Raw genomic sequence first — 22,507 nt, 5'->3', positions numbered from 1 at the left:
GCCTGTCTTACTCCTTCAATCTCCAATAAGTTTTTGTGTTGGGGAAAATAAGGGTGGCAACAGAGTGGTGCTCGCTCATATCAGTTTGTTATTTGTACATAGAAAACTGGACATAAAACCAATCTTGAGGAAACTCAAATCCCTTAGGATTGCATGCCTATTTTGGACACAATAGAGCCCATGGCCTCATGCAGATGTAATATAAAGAAACAGAACGCCTTAGAAGAAAGTGTAAATATGCATTAGCAAAACAACCGCTTGCTCGTTCAAATAAGCACAACATAAAGTTCAAAGTTATGTACATTCTATCAAGATGAGATACCCAAATAAATCAAAGAAATGTCAAGAGGAATAGACTCCATCAAATCAGTAAATCGCCCCATGTCGAAGTAGAATCACATAAAGAACTCTTAGCTCTCACCAACAGATTGCATAGGATGCAAAGCAACACTCACCCTGTAGTTTACAAGGATTACCACAAGAAAGGTTTCACTTCCCTCTTTCACAGAAGCCAAGCTTCAACCCCCTGCCAAAATGTATCAATCCAGCCCAATGAGGCCACAGTCCACTAAAGTACTCCCCGAAATCTACCTCACAACTCACTGAGTAAAATTCGACAAGAAATGCATCTCCTAACATTCATTTTGAATTGAAATAGTAAGATAATAAAACGGGCGTACCCAATGCACAAAATCAGTAACGACCACAAATATACAAAGTCCAAAACTTATATTTGCATGACGAAGAGCTCAGAGTGCATATCACTTACCAATTTCACTTTACGATGATCACAGTAAAAAACTTCTAGCCACTAACCAATTTCACTTTACAATTGCAAGCTCAAACAGAATTTCAAGATGGCCCATATCCATATATGCATATGTAATTATGATAATTCAATTAGTGAGCTTGAAAGTGTAGGGCTGTGGGAGCGACAACGGACCTCTTCTGGACTCATTGTCATCCAACAGCCTCTGAAGCCTCTTCTTTGAAGCATACTGTCTGTCAAAATGCTTCACCTGCACAAATTCACACCAACACACAAACACACACCCACTCTCAAAACCAAACACAAAAAGTGCAGAAAAATGAGGAAATAATAAGGACCCACAAATACTAATTCAAAATGCTTGACACAACAAACACACACAAACACACGCCACTCTCAAAACCGATCATAAAAAGTGCAGAAAATGAGAAAATACTAAAAACCCACAAATATTAATTCACAATTAAAGATTTTACCCAAGTGGGTCGACATTGTTTCTCAAACTGAGCCCTAGATTTCTTGCAATCAACCGGGTACAGCAGGCCAACTGAAGCGATCTCGGTGGGTTTCTTGTTCGATTCCTTCTCCAAACACACGTAGAACGCGTCACGAGCCTTTTTTCAGTTTGCAATATTCAGAGATTACATATTAATTTCTGAAGTTATAATAACTGAGATATGTACAAAGATAGACATATGCATACACAGATAAACATATAATTACATGATCTGAATGAGGAAGAAAGTGGAGAGAAGAAGTACCTTGTAGCATGCTAGTCTTGCTGCTGAGAGGACGTCGGTGTGGACTGTATCTGGGTTTTTCTGTGCCATCACCAGAGAGAGAGAGAGAGAGAGAGAGAGAACAACGTTGAAACCTTCACAACTGTGAAAAGTGAGGCTTGATCCTTGATGAACTGGGTCTCAGAATTGGGCTGGAGTGGCCCATTTTAAGCCCGTTGGACCAGATCTTGTGATGTGAAAGTCGGTTTTAAGAGTTGATGGTGGGCCTATCTTACTCCAATGTCAAGAACCACTCTACAAAAGCCCATATCTGAGCCCAAGCCAATCTAGTCTCTTTTTTTGCTAAGTGGTGGGGGCGACCGAGTATAGCAATCCTTTCTTAGGCATGACCGTAGGGACTCTAGACCCGCAACAAGTCCCGGAACGAATCAAAGAGCCATAACAACTACCGCCACATCGAAGACTAGTGGAGTATAGCCGGACTTCGTAGGAGGGCCAAGTACTTTGAGAGGGTATTGTTAACACGACTCAAACTCATAACCTGTTGGTGACCTTAGTCCTTTGGGAGCGAGCAATGAGCCACTAGGCTACCCTGGTTGTCAGGCCAATCCAGTCTAAAGAAGAGAAGAGAGGTCTACATTTGTTTAACACAAATACACAATAGTTCCATTTACACTTTCATTTTCTTTTTGATTAGATGTTTGAGGGGTGCTTCCACAAACAAAAAACATTAAAAACTTCCACTAACAAAAGAATTTCAGAATTTTACCATTTAGTTTCTACAAAACAAAAAAAGTTATCAACAAGAACTTTTTTTTTTTTTTGCTACAGTAACTCTACTCATAGACCTATCATAAATTTATTCACTACCGGAAATACCTAACAACTTCTCAACCACAAATAAAAATCTACAATTTTTTCACTACCAGAAACACCCCCTAAGTCAGCTTTCGTGTACCTCGAATAATTCTACGGCCCTGAAATTCACTACCTAACAAAACTTCTAGTGGCCTCCAAATTTAGAATGTTTGGCATTTGTAAGATTCGAACATACAAACTTATGAAGGACAAAACACTTATTTATTTTTTCACGCCCACTTGTCGAAACCCCTTAGGTCATTCGCTTTCATTTCTTTCCTTAAACTACCAAACACAACCTAGTGATGGTTGACGGTGTAGTCATAGAGACAGATAGAACTCATATTGCGTCTCTATAGTACTCCTACTTTTATGTGCCTTAGAAGCTGCTCTGAAAGCTTTGTTTGGGCCTTAGCTAATCTTAAACTCGTTGTATTTTATGTTACTTGATTTTAATCGGTTCAAGCCCCTCAATAATAATTGTATTCAATAATTTGTGCATTTTGGTAAGTTGCCATGTTCTAATTTTTAATGATGGCAAGCAGAATAATCCCCTATCCCAGAATAATCAAACCAATTTGTCGAAACTATAATCATAATTAATCTCACTTTTTTCTGTGGTTTTCAAGTCTAGTAATGATATTATAGAACTGATTTCACCAACAATGCTACAACTATACATAAATACACAAACACTTATACATATACTCACAAAAGGGGTGGGTCTCACACACACTGGAGATGTGCAGTGTGTAGAGACCCGTATTTTTTTTATTTTTTATTATCATTTGAAATGTTTATTAATTGACTAATTAGGAGAATATAGTTTATTTTGTGGCTATTTGAATTAGGGTTGAAACGAGGGAATTGAAAGTTGAGGGAGTGCAAGTGTGATTACTATGTGTTTGAGTATATATATGTGTGTGTGGGGGTGTAGGGGATTGAAATCCCCAATTCACTCTCTCTCCACTCTCCCGATCCCTCTCCTCTCCTTCGGCCCTCCCTCTCTCTCTCCACTCCTCCACTCTCAAACTCACTCCCAAACTCAAAACCCATGAAAAACAGCCATCATTCTACCTTCCTCGCGTGTCCTCGAGCTCGTTGTTCATTGGGTTCGGCTCGACAAGGAGTGTGCTTGGCGTATTTCGAGATTTAAGTTCTAGAGCTTGCGTGGCCCGATCTCTCTTCGTGTTTGCTTTCCGACTTCGAGGTAGGGATTTCTTACTCTCTCTATGTGTTTATGGGCTGATTATATGCCTTGATCGTGCTGGGTTCGTTGTTTGTTGTTGAAATTTCGTTGTTGAAAAGCTGAAAATCTGCAGAAAAACTCCGTGGTATTGATACCCTAAAAAGGGGTATCGATACCCCACTATTCTCTGGACCAGACGCTGGCCGGGTATTGATACCTCGGTCAGGGGTATCAATACCCCCATTCTGTTTCGGACAGATTTGGTTCATTTGTTTCCTCTCGTGCCCGTTTGAACCCCGGACACCTCAAACATCTTTTGAATAGCTTCAAATGACTTCCAAACTTGATTATTCGTACCTCGAAAGATTCAATGACCAATCGATCACTTTAGGCCGTCGTCGTAGCTTAGAAAGGTGTAGAATTAAATGGTTAGGATACTCGTACATTAGTTTACGCTATTGGTTGATTGAAGTAGATGTTGTGGTACGTCTTAATGATCGATATAGACTTGTTAAGCATTGTTAAATGGCGTGACGTAGTGATTGATGGATTGGTGGACGTACCATGGAGTCGTTATTAAATATCGTAAGCTATAGGTATGACGTGGGCATTTGGTTGGTCGATAGGGGTTTGCCTAGTGGTCCGAAAGGAAAGAGGGTAACTCGTATCTTCGTGCTTCATTTTGCTTGATCATCCTCGGTTCATTTTGTATTTGTTCTATAGATTCTCATTTAGAACCTAGCGAGTGGCGCGTCGGGGAGTCGTTGTGGGATTGGTACGTGACGTAGGGCGTCGTGATAGATTTTGAGAGATAACGTGAACCTAAGGTATTTAATGATGTACAAAAGGACATGTTTTTGAGTTTATAATTGAATGACGATGAATGAAAGCATGTGACCTTGGGAAGTGTTGTCTCCTTGTATCCGGATTGTTAATGCTTATGTGTTTATGTGAGTTGTGAATTTTGAATTGAGGGTCCTGCAATGCAAGGTGTGGTAATGCGGAGACTCTAGAGGGCCCGTTACGCAAGGTGTGGTAAGACAGAAACCCGGGTAGAAAGAGAGTTCACTGTCACGCATGGGGTGGTAACACAGTTGAATTTCTCATAAAATGAAAAATGTTGAAGTTGATGTTAGAAGTATACGTTGTTACTTGAATTGTTTGCTACTTGAGATGATGACCGTCAAAGAAAGAGATAAACAACTGACTCTACTAAGGATTTGAAAAGAAAGGAACTTGTTTGTTTTTTTTAAAAAGGATTTTTATTAAAATCCTCCGGCTATTCTTGAGCGAATCAACGGTTTTCGGTATTCGTGCGCAGAATCAACGGACTCCGGCTATTCAAACTCGAATCAACGGAGTTTGACTCGTAGAGGTCGAGAGTATTTCTCAAAATTATTTTGAAATTCAAAAAGGAATGTTTTCTTTTATGAAAAGAGATTTGATGGTAAATGGTAAAGGATGGGAAAGTCAAGTGTGGCATTCATTTGTGGAGACCTGAATTGGATTGAGAAATTGTCGTTGTCATTTTGATTGATGTGTGTTTAACGCTACCTCTAGATTGATGTATAAATGGCTAGGCGTATCTATAAGACGTATTGAGTTCCGTAGTCGTTGTTCGTCGGTTTATTGTGCCCGTTTGTATTTTCGATCATTCATTGAAAATCATTCACTCTTATTGCATGTTTCATCGCATTTACATATAGCTTGAGTACAGAAATTCCTACTGGGCTAGTGTAGCTCAACCTATCATTTTCAGGTATATCTCAAAGACCTTGACGCGAAGTGCATGGTGTGCATGCTTGATCTCATCTCTTTTGAAAGCCACCGAGAAGTGATTTCATCGTCTTTTGTATGATCTCTTGGAAAGATGAAATTGTAAATTTATTTGAAGTCTTTTAATTTCAAACATTATGTAACCTCTAAATTTTACTCTTTTAACTAGCTATGGAATTCGGGCCGTGGTGCCAATGTTGTAAATGTTTAAACTTGGAGAACTTGGTTTGTAAATAATCTTTTGAAAATTCTCTTTTGGGTATAATATATATATTGTGCGAGGATCATTTATTGAAATGGCTTATTTATTTATGTTGAAAATTAAGGGCGTGACACAGTGTCTGTGGGGCCCACCCCCTGTGTGAGTGTACATGTATTAGTGTTTGTGTGTGTGGTTGTAAAATTATTGCTGATTTCACTCTAAATCATAGCAATGAACTCCTCTTCTCCACGTGTTTCTTTTGGTGATAGCAGAGTGTCCCGGGCTCATTGCTTGAACCTTGGACTAATCCTTACAGTCTCTCCTAGAACTTTTTCACACACTTACGCATGGAGATGAGGCTGAGGTGACCCCAACTGTCACGACCCAGCCCGACGAGACATGGGTCAATGACCGACCAATGAGATTAAGTCACCCTAGGTCTAAAGTTGTGAACAGTTAAGAGAAGATTTATTTAAAACCCCTTCATACTAGTTGCCAAAGGACTTAAGATTTGCGATTTAAAATGTGGCATTTTTTTTTTTTTTTAAGTTACTAACTTTCATATCGCAAACTATCCAGAGTTCTAGCGTGCGGATGCAAAAAGTCATACGAGTACATAGATTACACAGCTTAAGTCGTCATAGACCGGGACAAACCGGCTAACAAAAACTATCCTATATAACAGATCTTAATGACAACGGCACATATGAGCATATATACAACAAAAGAACTTCAACTTTAGGCGAAGATTAGTCCATCTACTGCTGTTGACCTGAAAAGAGTTATTTTGAAAATTCATAAGCTAAAGCTCGTGTGAAACATGACACATCGAATTCAAAGTTTAACTTGAAAAACTTCTTGAGAAACAACAAGTTCTTTCTTCCATCCTTGTTGTGTCATGGATTGATCAAACCAAATTAAATCGGTAAAATGAAATTTTATCATTTCTAGCTTTAAGTAGAAAACCTTCAAGATATTCAAGACATCAGATTATCCTCTCTGTTCGTCGATTTCATGCATCTTCCATGAACAAGTTTCAATCAGAAATCTAGAGGAGCTACCTCTACATGAAAGGGAATGACGTCAAACCATCAGGATATCTGATCAATATCCTCCAACCTTATTACTCCAATTCCACTTTGTCTTTTTACCGTCCTCAAGTAGGGACACATGTTCAGATGCATTGACAAGAAAATTATATATTCCTTTTCATCATTATGTCATAAGAAATTCCTTTTTCATTATAACATGCAAAGGCGATTTAGGCATTAAAACAAAGTATGACAAAGATAGTGCATGTTTCACCTCTCGTCCTGCCGATGCAGCTAAGGCTAGACGTATCCTACTGGTTCACCCTCGCACACCCGAACCTAAACATAAAGTAAGACCAAAGTCAAACATCGACCAACTAAGATGTTAAAAGCCAAAAGAGAGAGAAATTAGTCAATAGAATAAGTATAGAAACATAATTACCTCTCAAAGAGTAAAATAGTCTATTAACCTTTAATATAGGAGACTCAAACTATTTTAATCAACTTAAAATTTAAATTAATGAAAATCTGATCCAAAAGTAAAAATTCAAAGAAAATTAACATAAAAGATTAACTTCACCGGTTAGTACAAGAAAGTGGTAGTTTAGGCACAAAATGGCCTTAACGGCAGAATAGTAATTTAAACTCTTTTTTTTTTTTTTTTTTTGTAAATACTTTGGTACATGTCACACTATGTCAAATCTTGTGCATGCATGATTTTTGGATAATAGAAAACTTATTCAGTCGATAGGAGGTGTCGGGGTTCGTTCTTGGTATCAAACGTCCATTTATCACCAAACGATGCACCCGACTTAAGTAATCAACTTAAAAATTCAAAATACAACTCAATATAAAGAAAAGAATAAGACATGCAAAGTCACAAGAAATTTATATACATATAATAAAATGCTAGACTAGTTTTAAACCGACAGCATAACGGCTTAACCAAAAGTAATATCATAATTTATTTGAGACTAAAAACTAAAATTTAGGTTCTGATCTTAAAAGTAAATGTTCAATTAATTCATAAAAATTCGGAGAAAAATTAGTTCATAATGCAAAATTTCACAAAAATGACTACAAACTACTCAAAATAGGAGAAATTGCCACCTTTTAACAAAAAGAGCATAACTCACTCATTTTTAATTCAATCAAAGTAATACTAGATCCCAAAGTTAACTAATCCATAGATGCAAGTCTAGAAAAAATAATATAGTGACTCTCTTTACAAAACAAAAGCATAAATCTCAAAACAAAAGGGAAATTTCCAGATTCGTCCTACACTGGACAGCTTGCAGAAAAAATTCATAACTAATTCATTTTAAATCCGTTTCAGTTGATTCCAGTGGCTAAATCTTCCCAACAAAAAGATCTACAACTTACTTGAAGGAACCCAGTAACAATTCGTAGCTTAAAAGAGTCAAAAATGGCAGAAACTGAAGCTCAGAAAATCTGTCCTAGAATCAGGACATGTCTTAGCATCCCTTTTGGCTTGCATGCAAACCAAATCAGCTAAGATTCAACAAAATAAGATAAAAACAGAAGAGAAACTGTACCTAAGCTCTCTCTCTCTCACTCTCGGATCTCTCTCTCTCTCTCTATATATGTGTTTTGTTTTGGTTTGAAAAAGAACAACACAAGTCAAGCAAGTCAAGCCTATTTATAGGCAAGGGAGAAGTTGGTGGACTGAGACAAGTGTCCTTGATTTGGACATTTGTTGACTCATCCATGCCACCGGTCCATGCAAAAGATGAAGAAAAAAACTCGGTGTGTAGGCGCGCGCGCCTACGAAAACTGTCCGGAATTCGATCTCAGAAAAATACCAAATTCGTACCATAGACTAATTAGAAAATTTTAAGAATCGTCCTACTCTCGAAATTCTAAGGAAAAATCCAAAACTTCAAAATTTTAATCCAGCAGGCCTCTCGACTTTGAAACGTGCCTGCGGCCTAATTCGTAGTCGATACGCAATATCAGCCAGAATCGGGCGACGTTCTACCTCCGATACTGAATCCCTGAACTAGTTCAATTTAAATCATTTGAAAATCACCTCTAGGCTATCCGCAAGGTTGCCTGGAAGGTACCGTCGAATCGTCAAGACAAGTCATTTCTATGACCCTTAAGTCAACGAGTGACCGAAATCTTCTTAAAAAGACTAATAAAATGACTAACTTATTCATTATACCATAATACCTAATCATAATCGTGTTATCTAGGTGAGAGTCCTTACATCCTTCCCTCCTTAGGAAATTTGGTCCTCCAAATTAACTAATATATAAGCATATAGAGTAGTTAAAAGGAAATAGGTCACGAAGTACCTTCACTGAACAGTTCTGGATATCGCTTGCGCATATCGGCCTCCACTTCCCAAGTAGCCTCCCTTGTGGACTGATTTTCCCACCAAACCTTTACGAGTGGAATCTCTTTGCTTCTTAGTTGTTTCACTCCTCGATCTAGAATACGAACAGGCCTCTCCTCATAACTAAGATTATCATGAAGTTCAATTGGAGTCTGTTCCAGAACATGCGAAGGATCAGCAACATAGCGTCTCAACATAGATACGTGGAACACGTCATGAACATTTGCCAATTCTGGCGATAATGCCAAGCGATAAGCAACCGGTCCGACTCTTTCTAAGATCTCGAAGGGTCCTACGTACCGCGGATTCAATTTTCCCTTTTTGCCGAATCTCACAATCCCCTTCATAGGTGATACTTTTATGAAAACACGATTCCCAACTTCAAATTCTAGTTCCCTTCGTTTTGAGTCCGCGTAGCTTTTCTGTCGAGCCTGAGCAATCTTCAATCGTTCTCGAATCGCCTTAACATGATTGATAGATTCAAGTACCATATCTGGCCCTGATAGTTGTTCCCCTCCCACGTCAGACCAACATGCCGGCGTTCTGCACTGTCTCCCATATAATGCCTCGAATGGCGAAATGCCCAAACTTGCTTGAAAGCCATTATTGTATGCGAACTCAATTAGTGGCAAGTGTTGCTCCCAACTTCCTCGATAATCCATAGAGCATGCTCGCAAGAGATCTTCCAACGTTTGAATAGTTCTCTCAGATTGTCCATCGGTTTGAGGGTGATATGCAGTACTAAGTCGAAGTTCAGTCCCTAGAGCTTTTTGAAAACTCTTCCAAAATCTCGACGCAAACTTGGGATCTCGATCCGAGGTAATCGATACTGGCGCTCCATGTAGTCGTACTATTTCTTTCACATAAAGATCAGCCAGCTGGTCCATGGTATGGGTAGTTTTAACTGGTAAGAAATGGGCTGTCTTAGTTAAACGATCTACAATAACCCAAATAGAATCGTTTCCCTTTGGTGTTCTTGGCAACCCTATTACCCAATCGGTCGTCAAATGTTCCCATTTTCCTTCCGGTATAGGTAATGGCTGTAGTAACCCTGCCGGTCTCTGTCGCTCCGCCTTAATTTGCTGACACAAAAGACATCTACTCACAAACTTTTCCACATCCTTCTTCATTCCCATCCACCAATAGATTTTCTTAAGATCCTGATACATTTTGGTTCTACCTGGATGAATGGAAAATTTAGAATCATGACTCTCTTTCATAATTCGTTGTTTCAGTTCAGGTAGGTTTGGTACACAAATGCGATTCTGAAATTTCAACATTTCATTTACAAGCGAAAAATCCGAGGCGGATTTAGTACGCAACCCATCACGTATCTTCACCAACTTCTCGTCTTCACCTTGCTTCTCTTGAATCTCGTCATGAATCCTAGGTTGTGCAGTAATTGTTGCGCAGAACGTACTCATTCCCGGGGTAACTACTTCTACCTCCAACCGATTCATCTCTTCTAGTAACACGGGTTGAGCGGTTAGTAATCCGTTTAGTTGACCCGTCGCCTTACGACTCAAGGCATCTGCAACCACGTTTGCTTTTCCAGGATGATAGTTAATGTTGACATGATAATCCTTAATCAGTTCCAACCATCTTCGTTGTCTTAGATTCAACTCCTTTTGAGTGAAAATGTACTTCAAACTTTGGTGATCTGTGTAAATTTCACATTCGACTCCATACAAATAGTGCCTCCAAATTTTCAATGCAAAAACGACTGCTGCTAACTCTAGGTCATGAGTAGGGTAATTCTTCTCATGTGGTTTCAGCTGCCGGGAAGCATACGCGATTACCTTCCCGTGCTGCATCAACACACACCCCAAGCCCAAACGTGAGGCATCGCTGTATATTGCAAATCCTTCTACTCCATTCGGCAATGCGAGTACTGGTGTAGTCGTTAATCTCTTCTTTAATTCTTGAAAACACTTTTCTCGCTTGTCAGTCCACACAAAGGGTTCGCCTTTCCGTGTTAATTCGGTCATAGGCACGGCTATTTTCGAAAAGTCTAGCACGAACCTACGATAATACCCTGCTAGCCCTAAAAAGCTTCGAACTTCTGTTGCGGTGGTTGGTCTCGGCCAGTTTTGTATGGCTTCGATCTTAGCCGGGTCTACGGATATCCCATCTTCTCCAATTATATGCCCTAAAAACACTACGCTCTTCAGCCAAAATTCACATTTCTTGAATTTGGCATACAACCTTTTCTCCCGTAGTGTCTCTAAGACAATTTGCAAGTGTTTTGCATGTTGTTCCTCATCTTTCGAATAAATCAGAATATCGTCGATGAAAATGATAACAAAATCATCAAGATACTTTGAAAACACTCGATTCATTAAATCCATGAACGCTGCAGGTGCGTTCGTCACTCCGAATGGCATAACCAGAAATTCGTAGTGGCCATATCGAGTACGAAAAGCAGTTTTCCCCACATCTTCCTTCTTCACTTTCAATTGATGATATCCCGAGCGCAGATCAATTTTTGAGAAAACTTGAGCTCCTTGTAGTTGATCGAATAGATCGTCAATCCGTGGTAACGGATACTTGTTCTTAATCGTGACTTTGTTAAGTTCTCGATAATCGATGCACAACCTCATAGTTCCGTCTTTCTTTTTTACAAATAGAACAGGCGCACCCCATGGTGAAGTACTAGGTCGGATAAATCCCTTCTCCAATAGCTCTTGCAGCTGTACCTTCAATTCCTTCAATTCTGAGGGTGCCATTCGGTACGGTGCCTTAAAGATAGGTTGGGTTCCAGGTGCTACTTCAATAGTGAATTCTATCTCTCGCTCAATAGGGGTTCCTGGAAGGTCTTCCGGAAATACCTCCGGAAAATCGCAAACTATGGGAATGTCGGACATTGTGGGACTAGACGCGGTTGTATCAATCACATTACACAGGTATCCCACGCACTTACGTCTCAAAAGACGTCGGGCACTAATGGTGGAGATTAAATAGGGTGGTATGATTATTTCGCTCCCTTTGAATTGAAACTTCTCTCGACTCGGATCTTGAAAGTCTACAATCTTCCGATTACAATCGATTGTTGCGAAGTTCTTGGATAGCCAATCCATACCGAGAATAACGTCAAAATGCCCTATGTCCATAAGTACTAGATCGACGGGTAATCGATGGTCCCCTATTTTAACATCGCAGTTTCTAAGAATCGAAGAACAAATGGTGCTTTTATGCTGGGGTTGTTGTATTAGTAATTGATACCCTAGTGGTTCAGGTCGTTTAGGGAATTTTGCAGCTAGATTTAACGATACGAACGAATGTGTCGATCCCGAATCTACAAGTACATATGCTGGTATTGAGCAGATTAGCATATTACCTGCCACCACAGCTTCCACATTCCTGGCATCTCCTGGTACTAATGCAAACGCCCTTCCTTGCTGTTGGTTGTTAGCCACTTGTCCCTGATTGTTGTTTCGATTCTGCCCCTGCGCGTGGTTCGGATTGGCCTGATGGTTATTGCGGTTGCCCTGATTATTGTTGCGGTTAATATTGTTCCCCAGGTTGTTGTGGTTGTTTCTCTGATTGTTGTTGTTCCTCTGATTGTTGTTGTTATTCCTCTGGCCTCCACCTTGCTGATTTCTACCCACGGGTATTGCATTTGTCCCTGTTAGCCTCGGGCAATCCTTCCGAATGTGACCTTGTTGTCCACAGTTGAAACACCCTGGATTGTTGCCTCGGCAAGCCCCGTAGTGATTCTTCCCGCAAATCGTACATTTGGGTACTCCTCCCCCTGAATTCCTATTTTGCTGATTCCCCTGACTTCCATTCCCAGCGTTCGGTTTCTTGTTACTGTTATTGTAGTTGTTTCCTCCACTTGTCCCTACCTTCCTCTTATTATCATGAAACTGGCGGAGAGATATTTTCCCTTGCTCCACTATCACCGCTCGATCAAACACTTGTGCATACGTTTCCAGCCTCATAGGTTTAATTGCCGCTGCAATATCTGGCCTCAATCCATCTTCAAACCTCCTTGTCTTCTTCTCTTCACTATCCACCAAATGCGAAGCATATGGGGATAACCTTGTAAATTCAGTAGCATACTCAGCTACATTCATCTTTTCACCTTGCTTTAGCAGTTGAAATTCAGCACTCAGTGCATCTCGCATCGCCCTTGGAATGAACCTCTCTCTAAACAATGCTTCAAAGCGAGTCCAACTTAGGTTTGGTTCTATTGGTTCTACAATCTGCCACCAAGCATCTGCATCTCATTGGAGTTGATAAGCAGCAAAACTCGCTTGTTGTTGCTCGGTACATGGTAGGATTCTAAAGATTTTCCTTAGTGATGCTAGCCACGCCTCAGCCTTAATTGTATTAATTTCTCCGTCAAAGGTTGGGGGGTTCAGTTTCAGAAATTCTTTAATGCTAACTTCTCGTGCGGGTCCGGCTGGTCGTTGAGGAGGCATGTTTAGAGGTGGGGGCAGGGGTCCTTGTGGGGGCGGAGTAGGTGGTCCTTGTGCTGGTGGAATAGGTGGTCCTTGTGGAGGTGGAATAGGTGGTCCTTGTGGTGGTGGAATAGGTGGGCCTTGTGGTGGTGGAATAGGTGGTCCTTGTGGTGGTGGAATAGGTGGGCCTTGGTTTTGGGCATTTCTTTGTAGAGTTGCTACCGTACCAACTAAATCCTGTATCATCCGCTCCATACGATCTAAACGTTCGTCCCCTTGCGGTTGACTTGATGACGCAGTATGACGAGCATCCATTATGTTCTCCTTCACACAGGGTAGAAGGATACAATCACTAACTAGTTGACAATTATCTATACAAGATTAATTTAACAATAGGGATCATACACATAAAACCACATACTTAATTATAACATCAGCAAGTTCGCAGTTACATCCTTCCAACGATACAAGACTACTACAACAACATGGAATCAAAGTACTCAACATACTACAACAATATGAAATCAACATACTTACACCACATTACAACAAGTACTAGAATACTGACTGCATGAGTTGACTACCACAAAAAGGGGTCAGGATACCAACACAACCATCCCCAAACTATAAGGGGTATGACGATTACTCTCCTTGACTAAAATAGTGGCTTCCTGTTATCTGGTCCATTGACCGAATCCTGTGACCCAAATGATTGGGTGTCCCACTCCTCCGGGTCTTCTTCTTCCTCCATATTAACTTCATGGCCGGGTAGGGGACCAGGAATTGGTGGAACGCCAAGGGCAGCCATTGGTGCAAACTCCGGTGCGGCTGCGGGGTTTGGCACCTCCGGAGCAACCATAGGTGCCGGCGGGAGAATAACAGGAGGGGCTATTGGGTGCTGGGGTGGCCATTGTCCTAAGTCTCCATTTCCTTCAGCTCGATTTACGATCCTATTATAAATTTGTGGGTCAAGCACATACTGCTCACACAGTTCAAGAATACGCATTCGGGTTTCTACTCGGTATAAAACCTCTGCCCGATTCATCACTTCAAGGTGCATGGGTCTAGCTTGGAAGACACGGGAGATTTCATCATAGACTATTTCCTCGGCAGCTATCTCATTTCTCAAACGGTACAAGGTAGGGTTCAGTGGAGTGGCTCGCGGATGTGGACGCCGATAACTCATGTGATGACCTCCACATGAATCATATGTGTCAATGGAGTCCATCCTACAATTACAAAATCAATCCTAATCAGGATCACAAAATAACTTTTAAGGTGTCATAGGCCTAATGCCCAAAAGTTCAACATACGTGTTGACATAATTACATTTAATCCTATTAACTGTACAAATATCACAAAAGTGCAAATACATATGTGTTAATCCCTATAACTCTGGATTTTAAATAAAGTTCCAAAACTGTAGCTCTGATACCACAATTGTCACGACCCAGCCGAAGTTGGTGGACTGAGACAAGTGTCCTTGATTTGGACATTTGTTGACTCATCCATGCCACCGGTCCATGCAAAAGATGAAGAAAAAAACTCGGTGTGTAGGCGCGCGCGCCTACGAAAACTGTCCGGAATTCGATCTCAGAAAAATACCAAATTCGTACCATAGACTAATTAGAAAATTTTAAGAATCGTCCTACTCTCGAAATTCTAAGGAAAAATCCAAAACTTCGAAATTTTAATCCAGCAGGCCTCTCGACTTTGAAACGTGCCTGCGGCCTAATTCGTAGTCGATACGCAATATCAGCCAGAATCGGGCGAAGTTCTACCTCCGATACTGAATCCCTGAACTAGTTCAATTTAAATCGTTTGAAAATCACCTCTAGGCTATCCGCAAGGTTGCCTGGAAGGTACCGTCGAATCGTCAAGACAAGTCATTTCTATGACCCTTAAGTCAACGAGTGACCGAAATCTTCTTAAAAAGACTAATAAAATGACTAACTTATTCATTATACCATAATACCTAATCATAATCGTGTTATCTAGGTGAGAGTCCTTACACCAACGCAAGTTTTATAGTTTTATTTTGGTGTTATGAATGTTTTAGTTCAATTTGTAAGTTCAAGTGTACTGATCATTTCGAAGTATTAGATTGATCTAAATGCATCAAATTTATCTAACCACATAGATGTGTAAATTACAAAAGAAACAAATCGTTATATATTTCTCAAGACAAATGTGATGAAATCATGTGCAATAGTTTTCACATCGATCATGAATTTTTAAAGGGAGAGTTCACGTTTTAGCAACTTCGACATTTACGGATCAAATACTTCTATCAAAATTAAATATGGCAAGGAGTAGGACTTACAAGCTGAAACAATACGGTCAAATATGTATGAACTGGAAAGAACCCGAGTTTTAATTATACTTCGTATATATACTGGACCGGAGAGAAACCCGACTCGTAATTATATTTGTATTACAAGTAGGATAAATCATAATATGTACGTATGATTCCTCAACCACTACTTAATGCATAATTATTATTAAGCATGATTACAAGATCATAAACACCCCCCCCCCCCCCCCCCCGGGTAGAAGAACAGACGGACCGTCATTGTCAAACGTTTCAATTATTGAAAATTAAATTCTTACCAACCTATAATTCCACTAATTAAATTTCTGAAATCAACATCCCCAGTACGAAATTGGCAGAAAAAGATTGTCGATCACTGTCGAGTGTTTCTATTATTGCTAATTAAAGTTGTTTGGGTCTAATCACTCTATTGATTAAATAGAGTGATACAGAAACCAGGAAGAAAAAAGGAATCCATGAACGAGAAACAATTCAAGAGGCAAAGAGAAATCCATCTTAAGGAGTTGCACAAAACACGGAGTTGTGCCCCCAAGAGATCGCAAACTTCAAATCTCACGAAGCCCGAACAGGAGGTTTTGCTCGGTTTTTAACTTTAAGGTCCCAGAATTAATTGAATGCTCTTAAGCTGGCACATGCTGTTATAGAAAAAGAAAGCCTTATCTTGTAAGACTAAATAGAGAAATTATTTCTTAAATAGACTTTACTTGGATAGGATATCAATGTTTACTAAGGAAATTGGTAATCTCTCTGCTTATAAAAGATTGTCTAGGATTCACCTAGGGCTCAATGCTTTTGCAAAATAATGAATGATTCAAATGGATTATTGGATCACTCAAGTTCCACATGAATGGATCTGGGTACGTCTCTTGATTATTTAATTAATTTTCGTTTTATGATTATATTGTGATGATCATGATAATTCTAGATCAGGTTGTCAATTATCTAACACCATTAAGAATACTTTACATAGTGATATAAGAGAGATTTTTCAGTGCCGAGTGGGTATATCCTACGTGGTACCCGCTCGGCGTATCCAAGCCGTCCAATACACTTTTGGACGGCTCGGATTGAAACCCTCTCTCTCCTCTCACCCTAACACTTTCTCTCTCTTTTTTCTCTCTCCAAATCTAAGCCGCTCAAACACAGAATTGACGGCTTGGATTCGCGAGCAGGCACCACATGGTACCCGTTCGGCACTGGAAAAAAATTCGTGATATAAATATGTTTATTTTAAAGTTTCCGTGCTAATTTTTTATGTAGTCCTATTACATTTCAGCTTAACATTTCTATATACATACGTTCATCCGAAAAACAAATACTGGCTTGTTTTTAAATTTTTATTTGTATCTTTTTATTTGGTACTCATTGTGACTTGTTAGACATTGAAATCTCCACTTCCTATATAACTCTTAATTTCATTGTGTATGACTATTGATAGAAGGAATATGATGTATGAACCACTATAAAGTAAAATGAAAATCTATTAGACTAAGACTTTGAGATAAGTTCTATATAATTCCGTTCTTAGTTATGGGGAGGCCAATTGCATGAATTTTGTGAGATTAATTTTATAAAGAAATTATACTATATTTATATGGGGTATCTTGTGCAATTCTTCCAAATTTATAACATGGGGGAGGCTAGGGCAAGCACCGCCAATAAGAACGACTCACATCTATTGAGCAAACGAATACAAAAATACGCGCTCATCTTGTTTTTTACTGTATAAATTTACAACACAATCCTCGCGTTTGTAGGAATTAAATACACAGAAAGTGACTTTGCATTTTTTGTTAGAGATTCTTCTAGTATTTGAATGTAAATTCATGTTGAATTTCAAAATTTATGCAATGAAAATTTAATATCCCACAATCATGTCACTGCATGAAATTATTTTAATTTCCAAGTTTCCGTCCTTGGTATTATGAGTTGTAAGTAGTGGTAGTTTTGATTTGATTTGAGACAAAAGTGCCACAAAAAACCATGCAATTAACAATAATTCAATGCAATTCCTGAATGGCCTTCCGCCCACTGAAATTTAGATCGGCCCCTCCACCAACCTCTAATTGAGGGATGACAACATCGCGGTTCAGTTAAAAAAAGTCTCTCTCTCTCTCTCTCTCTCTCTCTCTCTCCTTTAACCTAGTTTCTTCTCGCCCGCCGCCTACCTGGGGGAGGCACCATCCTTCCCTCCTCCCCCGGTCTGATCTCCTCTCTTCCCTCTCTCTCTCTCTCTCTCTCTCTCTCTCTCTCTCTCTCTCCTATCCTCTCCTCTTCCGGATCGAGCCTTTTTTCCTCTCCTCCGTTCTCAATGGGGTTCCGCCCTCCCCGACGTGGGAGGGTGTGGCGTTTGGCCTCTACTGGTGGTCCCTTGGTTCTGCCAGAATGCCTAGCGGCGTGGGTACCTCAATTGTAGTTAATTTGGTGGTGGTTGGTTCGGATATGGTGTTTGTAGGCGGTGGTGCGGTGGTGTCCCTTGAGGTTTGTTTTTCTAATCTTTGTTTTGCAGGTTTTATTCAAAACGATCGGTGAAGATGGCGGTGTTGATCGGTGGTGGTGAGGTGGATGTGGCCCCCATGGTGATTTGCTCAGGTCATTTTGTGTGCCAAAGTCTGGTTGGCAGCCATTCCAAGTTCTCCTCTGGGCGTGGGGTTGGCGTTTCATCATTCCGGTTTGTTGCTGCTATTTGGTTTCGCCGGAGGTGGTTGGGTTTGGTTGGGGCAGGCCGTTTGGTGGTAGTGTGCTCCCTTGCCTTGACTATTGTGTTCTTCATTGTCGAAGGCCGGTTTCGCCGCCGGTCTCTACTTCTGTGAGGGGCCAACTTGGCTTAACGACGAGGTTGGTTTTTCAGTGGTTTGTGCGGCAGTGGAGTCTATAGCATTTAGGGTTTTGGGTGTTGGATTGGGTGGGCCGGTCCTTGGTTGGACCGGGTTTGGGTGTTTTGGGCTTTGATCTGTTTTATTTGGGTGTTGGGTTGTGCTGTCTTGTTTATTTGTTGTTGGACCCTTGTAGATCTTTGGGTATTTTGAACTTTGCCTTTGAGGTGTATCATCCAACTTTTTGTTGGATCCCCTTTCCCTTTTCCCGTTTTTAATAAAATTTCTTCTTTTGTTGATAAAAAAAAAACATCGCGGTTCAGTTCGCGTATTATCAAAATCGAAACTTATACCTAAAATCGAAACCATAACCAAAATCAACAGTTTTCTTTTTATATAAATCTTAACCAAAACCAGCGGTACCAGTTCGGTTCTGATTCAAACACCATTCCAACCTTCTACTACTCTTGCCTTGCAAATTCCAAATACCGCGAAAAGAAAAAGAGAGTTTGTCATGTCATGTAACAAGAAGATGAAGGTAGATGACAGCAAGACTATAAAACCCCACTAGTCCCACTTGCAGAATTCTTCACAAAATATCACCAATCAAGCTCTGATTCAGGGAAAAAATTTCATTATCGGATGGGTACCACGTAGTGTCCATTTGGAATATCCGAGTCATCCATTGCGTTTTTGGACGGCTCGGATTTGGAGAAAAAAAAATGAGAGAGAAAGTGTTAGGGTGAGAGTAGAGAGAGAGTTTCAATCTGAACCGTTCAAAAATATATTGAACGGCCCGGATGTGCCGAGTTGATACCACGCGAGATATATCCACTAGGCGAGATATACCTACTAGGCACCGAAAAATTTCTCCTGATTCAGATACTATATTTCCAGTTCCCAATCAAAGTCACATGTTGGAGATAAAAATGTTTCCAAAATGAAGTAGTCTCTCAACTGGCAAAATTGTTGTCCATAGACCCTACAGTGTGTATTTTTTTGAGGAAAAAGACAATCTTTTTCCAATCATGCAATGGCCTTTCACAAACTGAAAGAAAAACCGAACAGAAAAGTTGCAATGGCCCCTTGGCCCTGTCCTGTATGGTAGAACCCCACCACTACACCTGCTAAATTATTTATAAGCACCACCAATGAAGTTCTGATTCACACAACATTTCCATTTGAGATTTTGATTTTGGAATTTTGGGTAATAAACAGAGATAGATAGAGAAATGTGAATACTAATTCAAAGAAAATTTATTGAAAATTGTGCGCAAGGAGAGAATCCCAATTTCAAAATCCCGAAACGAACATGTTCTATTTTACAAACATTAGAGAAAAACAATAAGTATCAAACAGAAAAAAAAAAAAATTAAAACACAACCCGACACAACTTTAAAACATCACTCCGCACGTAATTGCATTTAAAGTCGTTCAATATACACAGACTCTAGATATATCACAGTTATGTTTGGATATGTGGCTGTGATTCCGATAATTTTTTAACAGGTGAAATGAGGTATCACCCATTAGAATTGTGTGTGTAACGTTGTGTTCCTAGACTTTTTGAACAGAGAAATACGGTATCACAATTTACAGGGAGAGATTCAATTCTGATTCAACCACCATTCCCACTTCCCAATAAAATCAACAAATTCATACAAACATCACACAAGAAATTCTTGGAAAGAGAAAAACATAGGAATCACAATCCACATGGGAGCTTCAATTAAAAAAACTAGTACTAGTGAAACAAACTCTCAAGACTCAAACCCTTGCCTTGAACCTGATTCTGACCCTTCTTTCACGAATCGTATAGTTATACGATTTCATCGACAACTCTAATAACAAGACCAACACCACCAACAACCCATTTTAACACATCAACTAGCAATAATTATTTATAATTCACACCTGGGGATCCAAGATTTCAAATGAATCAAGCAATTGCTGAATCAATTCTCAACAGCAGCTGAAGTCCAGTACACGATGTCTTTCAGCGCAGGCCGGAGCTCCTTGCTGCAGAACTGGTTGTACTCCAACGTATCCCCGCTCGACTTCCTCACCTCCACCACCAGGAACGACGGCGCCACGGCGAAAATCTCCGCCGTGATCGCCAGCTTCCCTTTCCGTCCGTTCTCCTCCCCCTGCAGCCTCACGCTGGAGTCGTCCCCGCTCTTCTTGACGCTGAACTTCCCCGCCGCCTTCGCCGCCACCTCCTCCAGCCTCGACACCACGCTGCTCGCCGGCCTCGTCGTCGCGAACCTCAGCTCCTCCTTCTCCTCCCTCTTCTTCTCCTCGAACAACGGAGACAAATCAAACCCCTCCGATAACGAGATTATGTGAAACGCATTCAACGTCTCCGTCTCCTTCCCCATGATACAAACATCATCGCTCTTCAGGATCTCGTCCTCCCTGATTGTAATAGACTTCGGAATCGATCTCTTGAACCACGACGATTCCATGATTTTCGAGGCAGTGATCCGGGTGCTGGGATTCGGATCCAGCAGCCTCGTGATCAACCGCCGCGATTCCGGAGAGAACCACGGCGGGCACTTGAAATCGCCCCGGTAAATCTTCTTGTACATCGCCACGAGGTTATCGTCCTGGAACGGTAGAAACCCCGCCAGCAGCACGAAAAGAATAACCCCGCACGACCATATGTCCGCCTTGGCGCCGTCGTAGCCTCTCTTCCCGATCACCTCGGGAGCCACGTACGCCGGGGTCCCGCACGTCGTGTGCAGCAGCCCGTCCTGCCTCAGGTGATCCGAAAAGGCCGAGAGACCGAAGTCGGTCACCTTCAGGTTACCTTCCTCATCGAGCAGCAGATTCTCGGGCTTCAGATCGCGATGGTAGACGCCGCGGCTGTGGCAGAAATCCACGGCCGAGATCAGCTGCTGGAAGTAGCTCCTGGCCGCGTCCTCCTTGAGCCTCCCCTTGGCTATCTTGGAGAACAACTCGCCGCCGCGCAGATATTCCATGGCAAAATACACCTTCGTTTTGCTGGCCATGACCTCGATGAGCTCGACGATGTTCGGGTGCTCGACCATCTTCATGACGGCAATCTCTCTCTTCACCTGCTCCGTCATCCCGACTTTGGTCACCTTTTCCTTTCCGACCACCTTCATCGCCACGCTCTTTCCCGTCTTCAGGTTCCGCGCGTGGTACACCTTCGCGAAGGTCCCGTGCCCGAGGATCCTCCCTAGCTCGTACTTCCCATGCAAAACGCTGTTGCCCGGGCATTTCTCGCCTTTATCCATCATGTTAGTTGACAACTTGACGAGATAAAAAGGTTATTTACTTTTGTATCGGCCGGTGCTGTTAACGTTTTCTGATGTTGAAACTCAGGTAATTGAATTGCGTTGAATTGGAAAATAGAATCTAATAATCGGTGAAGGGGGTGAGAGGTAGTTGGAGGTGGGGATGGGGCGGCGGGTTTAGCCGTCCTCAACGTGTTTTCGGTGGCAATTTCTGCCGCCGGGGGATTTCGTGGCTCTACCTAAGGAATCAGGCTTAGAGAACGAAGCTCTCCCCATTTCTTTGCATTCCCTAATGGCGATGGCGATGGAGATGGAAATGGTTAATGTGATTTTCTCTCTCTAGGGTTTTTTAATGCGGGGACGGGTTCTTTCTTTCTTTCTTCTCTTTCAGAGAAATGGAGCTTGGGGCTGGCTATATAGGAGATTTGCGGAACTGGTGAGGATCGGACGGCTGTGGTGAATCAACTAAATGACGCGTGTCGTGATCCGGGACGTCGGACGTAACTGAATGATTTGGAGTTTTATTGTAAAATTGGTGACTTAAAACACGTGTGGGCCTGTGGGGTGTGACCACAGGTGGTTTGATAGGAGTAGCAGCCGTGTGGCTTTATGGGACTACGCTTTTGTGGTTGTGATATTACCGTTTTGCCCTCATCACCAATTTGTCACATTTTTGGAATGATTTGATTTTGCCACCCTCTTTTTCTCTAACCAAATCACCTAATGCAGACTCAAAAGAGAGTGGCATTAGAGAGAAAAATGTAGTGACAAA

The 22,507-nt window shown here is 41.1% G+C and overlaps 2 protein-coding genes across 2 annotated transcripts; both read right to left on the bottom strand.

Moving 5' to 3' along the window:
• Positions 1–710: 710 nt before the first annotated feature.
• On the bottom strand, positions 711–1,685 carry LOC131303706 (uncharacterized). The gene is made up of 3 exons (XM_058330706.1): positions 1,531–1,685; positions 1,246–1,383; positions 711–1,019 (listed from the first exon to the last, which is right to left on the bottom strand). Exons 1-3 carry the CDS (start codon positions 1,597–1,599, stop codon positions 897–899), a joined length of 330 nt encoding a protein of 109 aa, XP_058186689.1. The 5' UTR covers positions 1,600–1,685; the 3' UTR covers positions 711–896.
• An 18,401-nt stretch (positions 1,686–20,086) lies between these two features.
• LOC131303620 (CBL-interacting serine/threonine-protein kinase 6-like) lies at positions 20,087–22,130 on the bottom strand. The gene has a single exon (XM_058330580.1). The coding sequence runs from the start codon at positions 21,736–21,738 to the stop codon at positions 20,431–20,433; it is 1,308 nt and encodes a 435-aa protein (XP_058186563.1). The 5' UTR covers positions 21,739–22,130; the 3' UTR covers positions 20,087–20,430.
• Between the last annotated feature and the right edge of the window lie 377 nt (positions 22,131–22,507).

Source organism: Rhododendron vialii, chromosome 1a (assembly GCF_030253575.1).
Source record: "Rhododendron vialii isolate Sample 1 chromosome 1a, ASM3025357v1".
In the NCBI taxonomy this organism is placed as follows: domain Eukaryota; kingdom Viridiplantae; phylum Streptophyta; class Magnoliopsida; order Ericales; family Ericaceae; genus Rhododendron; species Rhododendron vialii.
Note: the sequence above shows the minus strand (reverse complement) of the source record. Positions and strands in the feature narration are given on the sequence as shown.

Excerpts from the sequence above, each read along its gene's own strand:
- LOC131303706 (XM_058330706.1), bottom strand. The coding sequence starts at position 1,599 with ATGGCACAGAAAAACCCAGATACAGTCCACACCGACGTCCTCTCAGCA. Across the intron at positions 1,384-1,530 it reads CAAGACTAGCATGCTACAAG|GCTCGTGACGCGTTCTACGT; the intron begins GTACTTCTTCTC and ends AACTGAAAAAAG. Across the intron at positions 1,020-1,245 it reads AACAATGTCGACCCACTTGG|GTGAAGCATTTTGACAGACA; the intron begins GTAAAATCTTTA and ends GAATTTGTGCAG.
- LOC131303620 (XM_058330580.1), bottom strand. The coding sequence starts at position 21,738 with ATGATGGATAAAGGCGAGAAATGCCCGGGCAACAGCGTTTTGCATGGG.